Source organism: Microcaecilia unicolor, chromosome 4, assembly GCF_901765095.1.
Source record: "Microcaecilia unicolor chromosome 4, aMicUni1.1, whole genome shotgun sequence".
Classification (NCBI taxonomy): domain Eukaryota; kingdom Metazoa; phylum Chordata; class Amphibia; order Gymnophiona; family Siphonopidae; genus Microcaecilia; species Microcaecilia unicolor.
In genome coordinates this window covers 77,712,632-77,732,583 of record NC_044034.1, presented here as the reverse complement: position 1 = coordinate 77,732,583, position 19,952 = coordinate 77,712,632, and the positions used below count along the sequence as shown (strand labels likewise).

General features: G+C 43.4%; 1 protein-coding gene across 1 annotated transcript in view; it reads right to left on the bottom strand.

The window, feature by feature from the left end:
• The window catches only part of FRY (FRY microtubule binding protein), a 449,190-nt gene that overhangs the window by 34,819 nt on the left and 394,419 nt on the right, over positions 1–19,952 (bottom strand). The window contains 1 exon segment of the mRNA XM_030200365.1: positions 13,086–13,252. Coding sequence (XP_030056225.1) covers positions 13,086–13,252 — 167 coding nt within the window.

The window sequence follows — 19,952 nt, the reverse complement described above, 5'->3', positions numbered from 1 at the left end:
GGCATGACAACGCTATGGCTGCTGATTTGTGCTAATTGTTTGTTTTTATTTTATTTTTTTATTATGTCACACAGATGCCAATGGGACTCATTTTCAAAGCACTTAGACTTACAAAGTTCACCCTGACCCCCCCCCCCCCAAAAGCAGCATGTCTCCCATTCCTTTCCCTCCCATCCATGAACAGCATGTTCCCTCTCCTATCCTCTCCATCCCCTTCTATCCATGTGCTGTATTTCCCCCTTTTCCCTTCTCCATGTACATCCTCATCACCACCAATCTTTTTTTTCCCAGTTCAAGGTAATCTGTGGTCTAGTCAGGGGCAGCCCAAGGCAATCTGCTGCTTGAGGCAGAAATGATATAGTGTCCCGGCCCCCTGGCATGGCCCCCTCCCAGCCCAACATCTGCCAACTACCTCCCCTGCTCCCCCCAGCCGCGGTCTGGCATCTCACCCCCCCTTCCTTCCTCAACCCCTCTCCCCGAGCCTATCATCTTTTCTTTTATTGTTTTCAAAAGTCATCGTTGGCAGCGATCCCCCATACTCTGCCCTGCCACCAGCACCAGCGCCTCCTCTGTACTGTGGCCTGCCTCTGAGGAAACAGGAAGCTACATCAGACAGGTGGCCCGCAGTACAGAGGAGACGCTGGTGCTGGTGGCGGGGCAGTGTACGGGGATCGATGCCACCGCCAACTTTTGAAAAACAAAAAAAGAAGGTAGGCTGGGGAGGGGATTTGAAGAAGGAAGGGAGTAAAGATATTGCTTCATAAAGAGTGCCACTTGAGTCCCCCGCCTCAGTTGGCCTAATTATAGGGCCGCCACTAGGTCTAGTGGCATCATCGGGGCAAGAAATAACTCCACTCTTTCCTGCCTGCTGCTGCCGACGACCTCATTGCTTTCGCTTCTTCAAAATGGCTGCTGAGACTTCAAGCAGCGGCCTTGCAGTCTCAAGAGGCTGCCGCTTGAAGTCTTGGCAGCCATTTTGAAGAAGCAGCGGCAGCGGGCAGTAAAGAGTGGGGTTCTTTCCTGCCCCTGAAGAGGTCACTAAACCACCAAGGTGCATTATGGTAGGTTCGGGGAGGGCACACTGAGGCTGTGGGGGGGGAGGCAAGCCCACGAACAATCAGGCTGGCTGAAAAAAAACGCCTAGACCCCGACAGTCCCCCGAAAGGAGGACAAGTCCGGGGAAATCCGGACATATGGTAACCCTACTCCCAAGAAACTTACTCACATTCACAGCAGAGCTGTACCCTGGACAGGACTTCAAAACTTTCCAGGTAAGGCTTTATTTTCTTATTTATTTCTGCCTTTTCTTCTAGAATCCTGGGTTCCTTGAGGTTTTTAGGGGCTTTTCTTTAGCTGGCCCTTCTTCTGAGCTCTTGCTCCAATAGGCCCCTCATTCTATAATCTTATATGTACATTTTCGCGCTTAGAATGCAAAATTATATGTGCAGGTTATAGTATTACTGACAGTTATGTTCATAAGTTAATTGCCTAATTAGATGTGAATTGGTTCTAACTGGCACTAATTGGCCCTAATTTACAGTTACTTGTGAAACTACACTTAGTGCCTAAGTTTTATAGCACATAACTGCTAAACTTTTATAATACTGTGCGTTAACTCCCGGATTTTATATAGTGCGCTTAGATTTAGGCACCAAAATTGGTGCGGATTCTATAACACCGCGCATAACAAATTAATGAGCGCTAATTGGCACTGAGTAGAATTTAGGTACACAACTGGCTTAAGCATATTCTGTAATGATGTGCACCAAACTTCTAAAGAATGAAGACAAAAGGGGAATGGTTATGGGCAGAGAAATGGGCGTTCCAAAATTTAGGCACCTAGTTATACTATGGCCCAGTGCGCCTAAATCTACGTGCTGAGATTTATACCAGGTTTTCATTGGCGTAAATGGATGTGCGCAGATTATCAGTGCTGAAATATCAACTAAGCATATTCTATAATCAGTGCCTAAATCTAGGTGCTGATTTATAGAATACGCTAGCTAATTTTTTAGGCACCATATATAGAATCTCCTCCATAACTGCTGAATTTAGGCATGCATATTCATGCTTGCCATACAGCTATCGTGTGTGCTTGCACCTAAAGTTAAGCTCAAAACTGTAGATTTACACTAGTATTCTATAACAGCAATTAAGCGCTTAATTGCCATGAGAGGATTTGCACTTAGCACACACACTTTAAGGGGTGGGGGGGGGGGGGATTTTATCTATGTTTCCCAAAAAAAACCTGTGCTTGGCGCTATTCTATAAACCTCCACTAAAGTTAGGCATGGTTTATTGAATACACGTAGCACTGTCCCCTTGACTAAAACTTAAGCACGGCCATTCACACCAACCAAAACCTGGTGTAAATGCCAATGCCTAACTTGGGAGTGGATCAGGAATAGTTTATAACAGGGGCGTAGCTGCGTGGGGCCACGGGGGCCTGGGCCCCCGTAGATTTGGCCCTGGACCCCCCTGCCGATGACCCTCTCGACCCCCTCCCGCCGCCAACCCACCGTCGCCATCTGCTACCTTTGCTGGCGGGGGACACCAACCCCTGCCAGCCGAGGTCGTCTTCTTCCTTCATTCTGTTTCTGAGTCTGACGTCCTGCACGTACAACGTGCAGGACGTCAGACTCAGAAACAGAATGAAGGAAGAAGAGGACCTCGGCTGGCGGGGGCTGGGGTCGGTAGGGGGGGGCTAAAGTGTGCCCTCTCACCTTGGGCTCTGGACCCCCTCCGCCAAAGTCTGGCTACGCCCCTGGTCTATAACAGTGCGTGTAGGCGCTTATCCATGGCACCCTGTTACAAAGTTACCCTCACAGTGTGCACATGCATGCAACAGACTTTACATGAAGGAAAAGCTTTATAAAATTAGCACCCCCCCCCCCCCCAAATGTGAGCTGCTTGAAGACTGACTTCTAACAGTCTAAAGGCAACAGTGAATTACGTGCAATCTGTAAGTCAGTTTGCTTCTGGAATTATTAAATAATTAAATGTTTGGCAAAAGGTGCACTATGTCTGACTTTAAATAGGAAGAAAATTCTTCAAAACTGTGCAAGCAAAAAACATGTGACAGAAGGTACTGTGGGCCCCAAGGCTCGGGCTGCAATTCTGCCCTCAGTGAGATGGGGGAGCTGAGGTAGGATTCCTCATCTAATGTGACCAATGAGGGTATTCACAGACCCAAGCAGGATGAGAAGAAAGCTTTTCTCCTTTTATGGACTAGAAGCTGTAAAAGGAACAGAGATGCATAATAAATAAATAGTGCTGTGGGATTTTAATCTGTACTTGCTACATTTAAGAATTATGCAACAGTCAGACTGTGCTCCGAGATAAGCTATCTCTAGGGTCAGTTTTTGGCTAGTGTAGTTTCCAAATATATTTACCCTACTCAGTCGAGCTTAACTGCATCCAGCTGAGTATGTACAATATTTTTAAGGATATGTTTGTAAAAATAAATTGTTAACTGCATATTTGGCAAAGTCTAATGCTAAAATAGCAACAGCAGATCTCCCTGTATTCAGGCTGAAATCATGTGTATTGTAAAAATTAAACAGCAATGCAACTATGGAATCAACTTTCAATTTTGAAAGAATTTACTTTGCACTTTGGCAGTAAGCAATTTATCCGACATGGACATTTCATTATTTATACACGGCCTTCCCAGTGTTCACTACAATGTGCAGTTTCTACAGTGGTGGAAATAAGTATTTGATCCCTTGCTGATTTTGTAAGTTTGCCCACTGACAAAGACATGAGCAGCCCATAATTGAAGGGTAGGTTATTGGTAACAGTGAGAGATAGCACATCACAAATTAAATCCGGAAAATCACATTGTGGAAAGTATATGAATTTATTTGCATTCTGCAGAGGGAAATAAGTATTTAATCCCTCTGGCAAACAAGACCTAATACTTGGTGGCAAAACCCTTGTTGGCAAGCACAGCGGTCAGACGTCTTCTGTAGTTGATGATGAGGTTTGCACACATGTCAGGAGGAATTTTGGTCCACTCCTCTTTGCAGATCATCTCTAAATCATTAAGAGTTCTGGGCTGTCGCTTGGCAACTCGCAGCTTCAGCTCCCTCCATAAGTTTTCAATGGGATTAAGGTCTGGTGACTGGCTAGGCCACTCCATGACCCTAATGTGCTTCTTCCTGAGCCACTCCTTTGTTGCCTTGGCTGTATGTTTTGGGTCATTGTCGTGCTGGAAGACCCAGCCACGACCCATTTTTAAGGCCCTGGCGGAGGGAAGGAGGTTGTCACTCAGAATTGTACGGTACATGGCCCCATCCATTCTCCCATTGATGCGGTGAAGTAGTCCTGTGCCCTTAGCAGAGAAACACCCCCAAAACATAACATTTCCACCTCCATGCTTGACAGTGGGGACGGTGTTCTTTGGGTCATAGGCAGCATTTCTCTTCCTCCAAACACGGCGAGTTGAGTTCATGCCAAAGAGCTCAATTTTTGTCTCATCTGACCACAGCACCTTCTCCCAATCACTCTCGGCATCATCCAGGTGTTCACTGGCAAACTTCAGACGGGCCGTCACATGTGCCTTCCGGAGCAGGGGGACCTTGCGGGCACTGCAGGATTGCAATCCGTTATGTCGTAATGTGTTACCAATGGTTTTCGTGGTGACAGTGGTCCCAGCTGCCTTGAAATCATTGACAAGTTCCCCCCTTGTAGTTGTAGGCTGATTTCTAACCTTCCTCATGATCAAGGATACCCCACGAGGTGAGATTTTGCGTGGAGCCCCAGATCTTTGTCGATTGACAGTCATTTTGTACTTCTTCCATTTTCTTACTATGGCACCAACAGTTGTCTCCTTCTCGCCCAGCGTCTTACTGATGGTTTTGTAGCCCATTCCAGCCTTGTGCAGGTGTATGATCTTGTCCCTGACATCCTTAGACAGCTCCTTGCTCTTGGCCATTTTGTAGAGGTTAGAGTCTGACTGATTCACTGAGTCTGTGGACAGGTGTCTTTCATACAGGTGACCATTGCCGACAGCTGTCTGTCATGCAGGTAACGAGTTGATTTGGAGCATCTACCTGGTCTGTAGGGGCCAGATCTCTTACTGGTTGGTGGGGGATCAAATACTTATTTCCCTCTGCAGAATGCAAATAAATTCATATACTTTCCACAATGTGATTTTCCGGATTTAATTTGTGATGTGCTATCTCTCACTGTTACCAATAACCTACCCTTCAATTATGGGCTGCTCATGTCTTTGTCAGTGGGCAAACTTACAAAATCAGCAAGGGATCAAATACTTATTTCCACCACTGTATATGGTCATCATCATCACAAACAGGGCTGTGGAGTCGGAGTTAGAAGCAGGATTCACGTTGGAGTAGGTAAAAACGTACCAACTCCAGCTTCAAAATAAAAAAAACCCTCAAAACTTCCATTACAATGTGCGTAAATTTATCATTTTATAACTTTGTCCTGGATTTAAAGTTATATTTACCAGTACTTGAGATCCAGAACAAAAAATGTAAAGCCTAATATCAGTAGGAGTCAGAGTTGGAGCTAGAATTGGACAATAGAAAAATAGAGTCAGAGTCAAAAGTTTGGTGTACCAACTCCACAGCTTTGATCGCAAATATACAACAAATAGAAACCTCCATCAGATCCTCAACAAATCAAATCTCTAACACTACGTTGAGACTGAATCAACTTCCCACACTCCTATTATACCTCTCACAGCCAAAACACTGATCACAAGTGCCATAGTCAGAAGACCATTATCACCCGAGTCATGGTAAGGAAACAAAACTACTTCTTTTCCTGAAACCCATATAATTATCCTTCACTCTGCTGCAACCACCATCCTGAATGTCCCGACACAGAACTTGGATTTCAGAATTTCTTCCACTAATGGTGCTCATATCGTGGTGATGATTGTATAAAACCTCCCTACTAGTCTACAAAAGCCAACCCAGTTGATAGCAATCTAGTCTTTGCCTCCAATAGGTTGGATTCTTGCCATGCATCATTCAAAAGTGGTGCCAAAATCTTAAACGTCATCTGTTATTTAGGGATATTACTTGACTCTTCTCTATCTTTAGGGAGACATTTAAAATGTTATCAAAACAGTTTTTTTAAAACTACGATTACTACATAGAATGAGAGATCTTTTGTCACTTGGTAATTTTCGGAGGATATTGCAGTGTTTTGTGACTGTTGTAATGCCTTATTAATGGGTCTGCCAGCATCGGCTTTTAAATTGCTATAGATGACACAGAACTCTGCAGCATGCCCGATTATTCACACTTCTAAGTTTGAACATATTTCTCCAGTATCACCTTCTTCTACTGGCTGCCAATCGCAATGAGAATTCAATTCAAAATCTTAACACCGGTCTTTAAGGTTTTGAACAATGGAGCTCCATCTGTTTTATCTACTACTTTATCCTCCTGTTTGCAGATTTTCAATCAGCTAAACACCTACCCCCAAGTAGTAGTAGTAGTAGTAGTAGTAGAGTTTTAAGATCTGCAAATAAATATTTGCTTAAGATTCCTAATTTTTGTGTAATCAGTCATATGATCATTACTTTCCAAGTAATGGCCACACTCCTCTACTCAAGTAATGGCCCTAAACTGTGGAATTCATCACTACTGGAACTTCAGAAAACATAGAACGTAATATAAGTGCTGCCATACTGGGACTGACTGAAGTTTCATCAAGCCCAGTATCCTGTTTCAACAGTGACTAATCCAGGTGGCAAGATCTCAAAAGAGTAAAACAGATTTACGCTGCTTATTCTAGAAATAAGCAGTGGATTTTCCCAAGTCCATCTTAATAATGGCTTATGCAATTTTTTTTTAGGAAATTATCCAAACCTTTTTTAAACCCTTCTAAGCTAACTGCTTTCACCACATTCTCTGTAAACGAATTCCAGAGTTTAATTACATGTTGAGTGAAGAAATATTTTCTCCAATTTGTTTTAAATTTACCACTTTGTAGCTTCATTGCGTGCCCCCTAGTCCTAGTATTTCTGGAAAGAGTAACCAAGCGATTCAGTCAACCCATTTCACTCCACCCAGTATTTTATAGATCTCTATCATATCTCCCCTCAGACATCTCTTCTCCAAGCTGAAGAGCCTTAGCCGCTTTAGCCTTTCCTTATAAGAAAGTCGTCCCATCCCCTTTATCATTTTTGTCGCCCTTCTCTGTACCTCTTCTAATTATGCTATATCTTTTTTTGAGATGCAGTGACCAGAATTGCACATAGTATTCAAGGTGTGGTTGAAACAATGGAGCGATACAAAAGCATTATAACATTCTCATTTTTGTTTTCCTAACATTCTATTTGCTTTTTTAGCCGCTGCTGTACACTGAGCAGAGGATTTCAACGTACCAACGAAGACATCTAGATCCTTTTCCTGGGTGGTGACTCCTAATGTGGAACCTTGCATCACATAGCTAGTGCTTGGGTTCCTCTTTTCCCACACACATCACTTTGCACTTGCTCAAATTAAATGTCGTCTGCCATTAGGATGCCCAGTCTCATAAGGTCCTCTTGAAATATTTCACAATCTTCTTGCGATATAACAACTTTGAATAACTTTGTGTGATCAGTAAATTTAATTATCTCACTAGTTATTCCCATCTCTAGATCATTTATAAATATGTTAAAAAGCAGCGGTCCCAGAACAGACCCCCAGGGAATTCCACTATCTACACTTCTCCATCGAGAATACTGACCATTTAACCCTACCCTGTATTTTTATCTTTTAACCAGTTTTTAATCGCATTAGTACATCAACTCCTATCCCAGGACTTTCTAATTTCTTCAGGAGTCTTTCATCAGGTATTTTGTGAAATACCTTTTGAAAATTCAGATACACAATAACGACCGGCTCACCTGTATCCATATGTTTATCCACCCCTTCAAAGAAATGTAGTAGATTAGTGAGGCAAGATTTCCCTTGATTAAATCCATGTTGGCTTTGTTTATGTACTTGCTCTGTAATTTTGCTCTTTATAATAGCGTCTACCATTTTGCCCAGCACTGAAGTCAGGCTCATTGGTCTATAATTTCCTGGATCTCCTCTGGAACCCTTTTAAAAAATTGGCGTTACATTGACCACCCTCCAATCTTCCAGTACCATACTTGATTTTAAAGATAAATTACATATTACTAACCACAGCTCTGCAAGTTCATTTTTCAATTCTATCAGTACTCTGGGATGTATGCTATCCATGCAATTTGCTGCTCTTCAATTTGTCAAATTGCTCCATTACATCTTCCAGGTTTACAGAGATTTGTTTCAGTTTCTCTGGCTCATCAACACTGAATACCATTTCTGGCACTCTCACATCTTCCTCGGTGAAGACTGAAGAAAAGCATATTTATTTCAGAAGGTTTTTTTTCCTTAATTATGATCACCACCTTTTGATACCTGTATTTGACTGTCATGATGCCTATATTGAGAGCAGGCTTTCATTTCATTGTTTTACATTGTTATAATATGAATTTTTATATTGTCCTTTTACTACATTTACTTTGTGAATTTTGATTATGTATGTTCATAATTGTGATCCGCAGTGAACTGTGAAATGTACATTTTTTAAGTAACTTAACAAATAGGAGGCTAATGGATGATCCGTGTATATCCTATTATGATAGTCTAGTTGTCTGACTCACCGCTGGGGGGGGGGTGCCGCGCGCCGTCAGCTTAGTTCATTTCCATGCTCCCTCTGCCCTGGAACAGGAAGTAACATGTTCCTGGGCAGAGGGAGCATGGAAACGAACGACGCTGACCGGCGCGCGGCACCCCCCAGCGGCATGCACCCGTGGGGGGGGGGGGTTCTTTCGCCGGGGGGGTCATGAGCTGCACCGGGGGGGGGGGGGGGCACATCGGCGATCCGCCCTGGGTGTCAGCCCCCCTAGGAACGCAACTGCTAACCACTAGGCTACTCCTCCACTCTAGTTGTAATATAAGCCTGTAAGTTACACTTGACTGCAACAACACTGTGAAGGAGCACAGGTAATAGCTGGAACAACAAAATTAAGATGCAGTAATAAAATTTTAATTTAATTGGTGTGCAATCCCAATCTATTTAACTGCAGAGTAGATATGTCCTTATACATCCTTTGAGCTGGACAATTGCATTGTCCAAGACATCCTTTCCAGGCCTTGTGTACTAAGCCATGTTGTAGGTATGCTAACTTTTTAACGTGCGCTAAAAACTAACGTGCACTAACGATAGAGACACCTATTATATTCCTATGTCTCTACAGCATGGCTTAGTAAACAGAGCCCTGAATATCGTTAATGTAGTGGTATTCTGTCATTCTCAGAACTCATGTAAATATCTCCAGATGTTATTAAAAAAATGTTAAACACTGGTAATAAGAACCACCCTGTGGGACATTGTAGCAGAAATTGTTTACTAGACATGGCACCTCAAGCTTTCACTACCTAAGATCTTTATGACAGACAGAAGCTAAACACTCACCCCTAATATACGACATTACTCCGTAAGTAAGCTGTGATTGACCCGATCAAAGGCACTCAAATAACACAAAGAAGACTGAGACTTCTTTATCTAGACAGTATAAAATATGACCAGCGACTGCCCATAAGACAAGCTTCATGATATAGCCCACTGTAACCTTTTCTTCATTTGAGTCCAGAGCTGGAAATTTCTCTGAAAAGGAGGTCAGCTGAGTAGCAACAGACCTTTTGTATAATCTTGGCCAAAAAGAGTATCTTTGAGACGGGCAATAATTTGTGCAGATGGATGCATTCCAAGACCCTTTTTTTCAAGGTAAGAAAAAAAAGGAGACCACTTCAGCAGATAACCCCTGTGTAATGAACAATTCCAAAATTTCTTATCAAGGAAGGTGCAAAGAGGTCAAAAACATATCCTGTAACCTTAACCTCCACCAGCTAATTCTACAACTCAGGAAGAGAGAGGACAGCAAGTCTCTGAGAAAGTGCCCCTGGCTCATCCACCCTGCTGTGGATGAAAAATAACTTCTCATAAATACCAGCTGATTAAAGATCCCGTCTGTTCTGTGTTTCCTCTGAGCTCCTGATGTAGACAAAACAGGGTTCTAAGCTTCTAACTTGCCCATAAGAATAACAGTACTCTGAGTTCCCAATATTTTTTGTACAGCGCTTTGATCTTTTCTGTAGAAGCGGTATATCAGGTAATAAACAAACATAAGAAAAGCCATTTATGAGTTAGATTGAGGTCCACTGACCCCAGAGTTCTGTCTTTGACAACAGTCAGTGTGGATCACATGTACTCATCAGATCCCATTTTTCCTAGCTTATTCCCAGGAATAAGCAATAGCTTTCCCAAGCCTACTTGGCTAATAATTTTTTTATGGACTTGTCCTCTAGGAACTCTGTCTAGGCCTCTTTTGACCCCTACTATGTTAGCTGTCTTTAGCTTAGTTATGCACTGTGTGTGTGTTGGGGAGGGGGGGGGGGGGGACTTCCGTTTGTGTCATTCTGCTGGTCATTAGTTTCAGAGTGTGTATTTTTTTTGCGTTTGTCAAGTTAAAACAACCGTCCCCTATTTAAACCCTTTTCCCATCCCATTCATGATTTTATAAACTTCGCTGAGGAGCCCCAACCTGTTTAGCCTCTCCACATAAGGGAGGTGTTCTATTCCCCTTCTAGTCTTTGTCACCTTTCTCTAACCTTTTCTAGTTCCACTATATCCTTTTTGAGATGGGCAACCAGAGCTAGCCTCCAGACTAAAATCCAAACTAATCTCCTCAGCCCACACTAAGCCCCAACTTCTCATTATTCAACCCCTTTTGCAAAGCACAATACTTGTCATTCCAAAAAGAAGAAAACCTATAGCAATCCAGTGTTAGGTCACTACTATATTCTGTTCACAACTAGATCTACCTAAAAGTTCCCCTACAATATTAAACCATTCTCAACACTCCATATCCACACTTTAAAAAATATTCTTACTTGAAATGAATACTCAGGGCCGTAGCGAGGCATGTAAACCTGATGCACCCTCATAGAGTGCAACGGAGATGGGGGGGGGGGGGTACCTCCCCTTACTTGGCCTCCATACAGTAGGCAAGGCGGGAGCACATGGGGGCATGATACACAGGGTGTGTTTACAGCTCAAGATATTCCTGGGAACTTTACTGATTTGTGGCCACATTCTTAATCAGTCCTATCAACTTTATCCCTTGAGATAACCCGATGTCTTTCTAATCATTGAATTATCATTCCTGTCCCATGAACTGGAAAGAACTATGGGAGAGCGTGGCAAGATTTTTTTATTCTAGGTTTTAAAGGAGCTATACAATCTAAAACCTGCGAGATCACATGATCTCATCATGCCACCTGTTCTTCCACAAATGAATTATCAGAGATGTGCAAAAGAGGCTGGCACCAATGCATTCAGATGTTTCACAAAAAGTGCAGGGTCAATATACCCACCTACAATTTTTTTTTTTAAATCAGTTATTCTGAACTATAGTACCTAAAAAGTTAATCCTAAAGGTAAAACTTAAAGAAGAGCAATTGGACCAAGGGACTATCCAAAGATCCACACATGTACGCTTACTGAAGCATAAGTAGGTGAACTAAAAATTTAATCCAGACTGTGAACCCCCTGCCCAAGTGTGTGGAAATACTAAACAATCTGCTAATTTCAATTTTTCTATGATTGATATTCTTTGTCTCTTTTTAAAATCCACTGAACTTGCAGAGGCTTACCTCATTTTTGCTAGCGTAGATTTACAATGAAGTAGAAGGAAAAAGTAGTTGAATATGGCTGGTTCAGGGACCTTATACTGAACCAAGGTATTATATAATGCATCAGTCATGCTGCCTTTGTACACCATTGGGCTCATTTTCGAAAGAGGATCCCCATCTTTCGACATAAATTGGAAGATGGACGTCTTTCTCTCAAACGTCCAAATCGGTATAATCGAAACTCGATTTAGGATGTCTCCAACTGCAGTCCGTCGCAAGGATGTCCAAAGTTCAAGGGGGCGTGTCAGAGGCGTAGTGAAGGTGGGACTTGGGCATGCCTAACACTTGGACGTCTTTGACCCATAATCGAAAAAAACAAGGACGTCCCTGACAAACACTTGGACGTTTTCACCCGGATGCGTTTTTCTTACGAATAAGGCACAAAAAGGTACCCAAAATGACCAGATGACCACCGGAGAGAGTCGGGGGATGACCTCCCGTTACTCCCCCAGTGGTCACTAACTCCTTCCCACTCTCAGAAAACATCTTTAAAAATATGTCGTGCCAGCCTCGGATGCCATACTCAGGTCCATCACAGCAGTATGCAGGTCCCTGGAGCAGTTTTAGTGGGTGCAGTGCATTTCAGACAGGTGGACCCAGCCTGTTACGTTTGTGGAGGAAACAGCAAGCCTTCCAAAACCCACCAGAAACCCACTGTACCCACAGCTAGGTGCCCCCCTTCACCCTTAAGGGCTATGGTAGTGGTGTACAGTTGGGGGGAGTGGGTTTTGTGGGGGTTTGAGGGGCTCAGCACACACGGAAAGGGAGCTATGTATCTGGGAGCAAATTATGAAGTCCACTGAAGTGCCCCATAGGGTGCCTTGGTTGGTGTCCTGGCATGTCAGGGGGACCAGTGCATTACAAATGCTAGCTCCTCCCACGACCAAAGGGCTTGTATTTGGACGTTTCTGACATGGATGTTTTTGGATTCTAAAATTGCCGAAAGTCAGAAACATCCATGTCTAGGGACGCCCAAATCTAGGGACGTCCAAATTTAAGGATTTGGACGTCTCTAACGGTATTTTCGAAACGAAAGATGGACATCCAATCTTGTTTCGAAAATACGAGTTTCCCCGCCCCTGGATTGGGACGTTTTGCAAGGGCATCCAAATCGAAACTTGGACGTCCCTTTCGAAAATGCCCCTCCATGGCTTTTCTATAATGAATAAGATATGGACAGTAAAATCTGATATAAAATTTCAAAGTCTAATTTTGGTTGTGCAGCCTAACCATATGCATAACACTACAGCCCATGTAGGAACAAAGTTGCCCTTTTATAATCAACTTCTGCCATGTTTCCTAAAGGAAATGTAAAAATCACCTTAGTATGCCTACCTTGCAAGAGAGAGTTGCTCTGGTGCTCTGTCTTCTTTTTCCTCGCCCTCTGTCAACTCTAAGCTGAAGCTGTCGCTGCACTTGAATGCTGCTGGGAGTTCATTCAATGACCCTGAAAGATCATCCTCTTGAACCATGGTATCATCCTCTTCAAGGACCACTTCTACCTAAGAAAGTCAATACAGGAACATTTAAAGAATAATTTTCTAACTGAATTAAAAATTTTGTGCATACTTTTTGCTTAGCACATAGTGCCAAATTTTTAAAGTAATAGTGTGACCACGTCTGCTTTAAAAATTACCCCAGGAATTTACTACTCCTGCCAGAATTCTGCGAGACTGCGGAGCACAGAATTTGTGCAGAATTACACAGCCGCACATAATTCTGCATTTTTGTGCAGAATCTGCACTCCGAGGCTGGCTGGCTTCCCCACTGCCCTCGAGCCTCGGTTGCCCCCCACCAGCCCGCAGCACTGACTGGCTGTCTCCTCTGCCACCCACCAGGGTTTGAGTATACCCTGGTGGTCTAGTGGCCTCTTCAGGGGAAGGAAAGAGCTCCACTCTTTCCTGCTCATGCTTCCATTTTTTCAAAATGGCCACTGAGACTTCAAGCGGTAATCTCGTGAGACTGCTGCAGGAAGTCTTGGCGGCCATTCAGAAAAAGCAGCGGCAACAGCCCCAAGCAGTGGTAGTGGGCAGGAAAAGTAAGGTTCTTTCCTGCCCTGAAGAGGTACTCCTACCTCAGGGGTGAGTGCAGGGACGGGCTGAAAAAAAATATTGATGGAATGTGGGTGCAGGCAGGGAGGGAGCTGTACAAAAAAAAATGTGGATGCTATATGTATGTATGTATGTGTGTGGGTGGAGGGAGGGGGCTGTAAAAAAAGGTGGATAACTGTAGGTGGTGAGGGGAGGGAGGGAGCTGTAAAAAATGAGGATGCTCTGTGTGCTTGTGGGTGTGGCGGGAGGGGGATTTAAAAAAGGTGAATGCTGTGTGGGGGGGGAGGGGGGAGGGAGGGAGGTTGCTATAAAGATGGCTGCTATGTGTGAGTGCAGGGAGGGGGCTAGAAAAAAACATACAGATGCTATGGGTGCTGGGAAAAATATGGATGGTATCTGTATGGGGGGGCAGTAATAAGAATTTAGATTTTTTTAGCGCAGAATCTTGGCAGGAGTAATTTATGCACATACATTTACACTTGGTTTCTAGTATATGCAAATTTTCCAGGTTATTTCCATGCTTATTTTCAAAATTATGCGCATAAATCCTCCCCACAGTAGTATAATTTCAAACGAGTCCACCAAGCCAAATTTTGCTGAGGGTCCCCCACGATGATGACAGCAGTGGCATGAGGAACTTCCCCTCTCTCCCAATCCCAGTTCCCCAAAACTTAGAGGCTGAGGTTGATGAATGGAACTTACTTTTCAAGAAGCTGCCACACCTTCCTCACTTAGAGCACACTTGGCCCAGTCCCCAGCAGCCAGAGCAGGGAGCAAGCGCCTCAGCCCTTGCTGCCAGCTGGGAAGTCCTGTACAGCTTTTATCACAAGACTTTGGCCGGCAGTGAGAGGCGAGGAGCTCATGTGCTTTCTGGCTGCTGGGAGCAGAGCAGCATGTACTGTAATTGAGGGTCTGACATGGTAACTTTTTGAAAAGTAGTTATTTTCTGCCCTCTACTGCCATGATGTAGTGTCAATGAACCCCTTTTTGAATGGGACCCCCACACTGTGGGGTCAGCTTGGGTACTTCCCCAACTCCATACTCAGGAACATTATCGGTCAGTGACATGCATAAGCTGTAAGTTTACTGCATATTAACCTGACAATTTTTTAAAGACCAGGAACATGTGATGTTCCTGGCTGCATCAATACAAAATTAAATTTACTGCACCAGTCACTAATTTGTGGTACTGAGCAAATTTTTATTGCAGTAAAATAACACATTTTACCACAGCCTAGCAACTACCCTTCTGGCTCTTGTGTGGTGACTCAAATGCTCCAAAGCAGGGGGTGTAGCCAGACACCCAATTTTGGGTGGGCTTGGGCCCAAGATGGGTGGGCAGAAGAACTCCGTCTTATCCCACAAGTGATTTGGTCTCGCCTTCTCTCGCCAGCATGTCATATGGTCTCTCAAACATCCCCCCTCCCCCGTATACCTTTTAAATAGCACATTTTCACTGGCAGTGAGCAGCAACTAATACACACTGCTTATGTTGGCACCACAGCCTTCCCTCTGATGCAACTTCCTGTTTCCGCATAGGTGGGAATACATCAGAGGGAAGGCTGTGGGGCCGGTGCGATAAGTATGTATCGCTGCAGGCGAAAATCTGCTATTTACAAGGTTGACAGAAGGGACAGTTGTTGGAAGTTTTCAGTGGAGGGACTTCGGGATCCCTGCCAGCCACATCATAGGTGTACTGCTACTGGGTGGGCCTAAGCCCAAATTGGATGGGTCTGGGCCCACCCTTGGCTACGCCACTGCTCCAAAGCAGAAAAATGCCAACAAGCACGATGGATATTTTGGGTGATTGTTTCAACCAGGGAACCTATATAGAAGTTTGTTTACATAAATGAATATGTAATAAGTAAAGGTGTGTGGTAATTCAAAGCTTAGATCTGAGCAAGCAGGACACTAAAATATTTTGGGTTAAACAGTTTGCAGACCTTTTGCTAAAGGCTTGCCGTGCACCAATCTGGAACTACCACCAGGCTACCATAGCAGCCCGGCGGGCCATTTCCATATTTTTAACCCAGCAGTAATACCGGGTTAGCACAGGAGTCCCTACCACCACCTCAATGGGTGGCGTTAAGTGCTCCCCCCGAAATGGCTGTGTGGCAAGTGCAAACATACCTCGCGGCCATTTCTTTTTTTGGCCTATTTACCCTCAGTGGTAAATGGGGTCTTGGCGTGCAGCAAAAACACACGCTGCCACTAGCGCAGGGCCCCTTTTACCGCAGCTTGGTAAAAGGGCCCCATTGCTTGTTACTTCCAGATTTGGCCATATCTAAATTTCAACTTAATAACCAATAAGCAAATTGAGATGTAAAAATATTTTGATCTCTATGAGTTCTAGTGGAGAGAGAGAGACCAGAACTAGTTGACCATCTTGAGTGGAAATGTGATTCAGGAAACAGTTGAAACCCTATTCACAAGCACATATAGCAAAATTCTGTTAGTGCTATCCCGTAAATATGTGCATATAGGACTAAATTCTTTAAATGGTGCCTAAAAAAATAACACTATTCTATAAATGGCACTCAAAGTTAGGCGCCGTTTATAAAACAGCCCTTAGCGCTGGAACCGCAACTACTTTTAGATGCGACCGTTTACACCAACGAAACCCTGGTGTAAATCCTTGTGCCTAAATTAGGCAGGAGTAGCCTAGTGGTTAGTGCAGTGGACTTTGATCCTGGGGAACTGAGTTTGATTCCCACTGCAGCTCCTTGTGACTCTGGGCAAGTCACTTAACCCTCTATTGCCCCTGGTACAAAATAAGAACCTGAATATATGTAAACCGATTTGAATGTAGTTGCAAAAACCTCAGAAAGGCAATATATCAAGTCCAATTTCCCTTTCCCTATTTGAGATTCTAGATGGAATGTTACTACTATTGAGATTCTGTTGCTACTATTTGAGATTCTACATGGAATGTTGCTATTCCACTAGCAACATTCCATGTAGAAGCCTGTCCTTGCAGATCAGCAATACAGCCACGCAGGCTTCTGTTTCTGTGAGTCTGACATCCTGCACGTACGTGCAGGATGTCAGACTCACAGAAACAAAAGCCTGCGCGGCCGCGTTGCTGATCTGCAAGGGCAGGCTTCTACATGGAATGTTGCTAGTGGAGGAGTAGCCTAGTGGTTAGTGCAGTGGACCTTGATCCTGGGGGACTGAGTTCAATTCCCACTGCAGCTCCTTGTGCCTCTGGGCAAGTCACTTAACCCTTCATTGCCCCTCGTACAAAATAAGTACCTGAATATATGTAAACCACTTTGAATGTAGTTGTAAAAACCTCAGAAAGGCAGTATATCAAGTCCCATTTCCCTTTCCCCTTTATTCTATAACAATGTGTGCGTAAATTGAAGAAACGCCCCTGACCCTCCCATGGCCATGCCCCCCTTTTGGACCCATGCATAAAATTTACGTACAATCCAAGTGCGTAAATATGTTTGCGTACATTTTAAATGATGCCAATTAACACAGACATTTGGTTGTTAGGGCCCACTTATAAATGCCAATTGGCTCATTATTCAATTTCCACACGCAATTTATAGCTCCATTTATAGAATTCGGGGAATACTACATAGCATGTATTTTACAGGTAGGTGGTACATATAGGTGGAGTCTCGGCAGAACATGGGCAGGACTCACATTTGCGCATGTAATTTATGAAAAACCTCTAGCATTTAGGTATTAGGATTTACACCACAGCAAGGGGGTGTATGGAGCAGTCACATGGCTGTCAGCTCTGCCAGTTCCCTGCCCCCCTTGACATTATTTCCTGTTCCAGGGCAGGGGACTGGCAGAGCCGACAGCTGTGTGACTGCTCCATGCACCCCCTTGCTAGGAGAAAGGGTGGTGGAGGTGATACATGCATCTTTTTTTTTGGGGGGGGGGGGGGCAAGCAGCAACCCGCCGTGGGTGGCAACCAAGCAAGGTAGGCCACTGTGATAGTACTGTATAATAGAAAGTAGGCGTTTACTTTCCTTTATAGAATAGGTGCCTAACTAGAGGTGCAGTGTTATAGATTACCTTTCATATTAACAGACTAAGGGCTCATAACTGTATGGTTCCTGGCTGCAGATTAGGTATGCTGGGGGTAGGAAATACAAAATAAGAGAAATGCTGAGATATTTGTGAAGGATAGCTCATGGTATCAGATCCCAACTCTGACTGAACTGGAACTGAAAAGGATCAGGAGAAAAACTACTAAGTTAAAAAAGAAAAAATATAAATGCAAACCTTTTTTTCATGAATTTTGCCATTTAATCATCAGAAGGATTCCAATGAACCATGTACTTCTTCCAACAACCTCATGTGTTTCACAAAGAAGCACTCAGTTGACTTTAAATAGCTCTGTATAATTGAATTAAATTACCCTTCTGCCTGTTCTGACAGGCCTCAGCCTCAGCATGTTCAACTTGGATCTGAAATCCAGGTCTGGTGGGAGTTTCATTCCGTCCACTGTAACGTGCCTGCATACAGCAGGCTAGAGGGGATAAAATGGAGGCTTTGTACTAAATGTACCAAGTGATTTATTGTGAAAATCCAACAATCAGGATGCATGTAATATTTCCTGAGTATTCAGACTCTGGAAAGACAGGGGGAAGGGAAGCACAGATATCCTCTCTTCCACGGAAACTTCCTTTGCATACTGAACTACTTGTGACAAATATGTAAAAATTTATTTGAAAGAAAGATTTCAAAGTAGCCTGAGAAGTTTTCTAATATGAACATGACTTTTCTCTTTTACCATGTTCAGGAAAATTAAACTCTGCATCCTCTACTTCTTTGTGTGGTCAGAAGAGGGCTCAGCTGGTTTCACAGGATAGTTGGAAAGCCTGATATTCCAGACTCTTGTCACCCCTTGTCTGTGGGTGGTGTGTCTGCTCTTAGGATTATAATAGAGTGAGAAATGATAAAGTATTTCTTTCCTTGTCTTAAGAGCCCTTGTCTTAAGGCAGCACACTAATAAAAAGTCTGTACATGGATACAGAGATCTTTCTTTTTTGTTCTTGACTGTTCCTACTGCAGCTTCTTAGATACAGCGCACAGGAATGTCCGTCAGTGTCCCTTAGGCACAATGATTATATAAACTCTTAAATTCACCAGTGACTTGATTGCCATAAGACACTCAAAGCTAAGCTTCATTGGAAAACTACAAAAAAAAAAAATCCCCTTCTTCTCTGGTACTTAATATATGACAACAAACAATAACCAGAAAAACCCACTTCAGCACCCTCAGAAACTTGAGCACCCACATGGTAGTCACATAAGACCACTAACGGGTGAGGTAATGCACTTCATTCATTGGGTCGCTCACTCTTATCATAATATTTAAGTGCAATAATGTGCTTTTTTAATGTGTAGAAGTGTTATTGTGCTCTTGATAATCACCTCAGTCAGCCTGCATATCTAAACATATTAAAGTTTCTGAGGGTGCTCCTCTTTTGTTACTGAAATGGGTACATTTTTCTGGTTATTGTTTGTTGTCACTGGAAAACTATGCAGCACATCACTCCTATCACACTTCTACAATACTGTAACTTAGTTGGTACTCGGAAATTCCGCTACTCTATACCTTGATAGAGCCTGCTTCTTTGTCAACCAATAAGATTCAAAATACCCTAGTCTTAATTAGGGCTTGCACATGCCTTATACGTAGCCAACAGAAAGAACATCCCTGTGCTCCAATCCAAAGCCTTTACCCACAATTACACTGTACCTCAATTCAAATGCATACCAAAATATTCCAATCGAAATGCTTGAAGAGGAAAAGAAATATTAACGGTCTTTTACCAACCTTTCTCAATGGCAGAATTAAGTCTTCAGAACACATTAGCTTCAAGCACTGGATGGAATGTTATATGCAAATATAGCAACGTACTTTTGCTAGAATGTAATGGTTCGATGGCAAGACAGAAAGCCTGAATGAAATTAAATGTGCGAAGCTGCATAAAAAGATCCCACGCAGGAAGGAATTCCATAGAAGACACGCACACCACCACATCTCAGAGAGTCCATTGTCCTGAAAGTCGATACCAAGAATGTCAGCTGTACTCCACAACCACTGAAGCCTCCCAAGAAACATGCATTCAGCGTGGGGCACCAGCCACACAACAGAAAGTCCAAATGTCAGCTACTTAAGAAA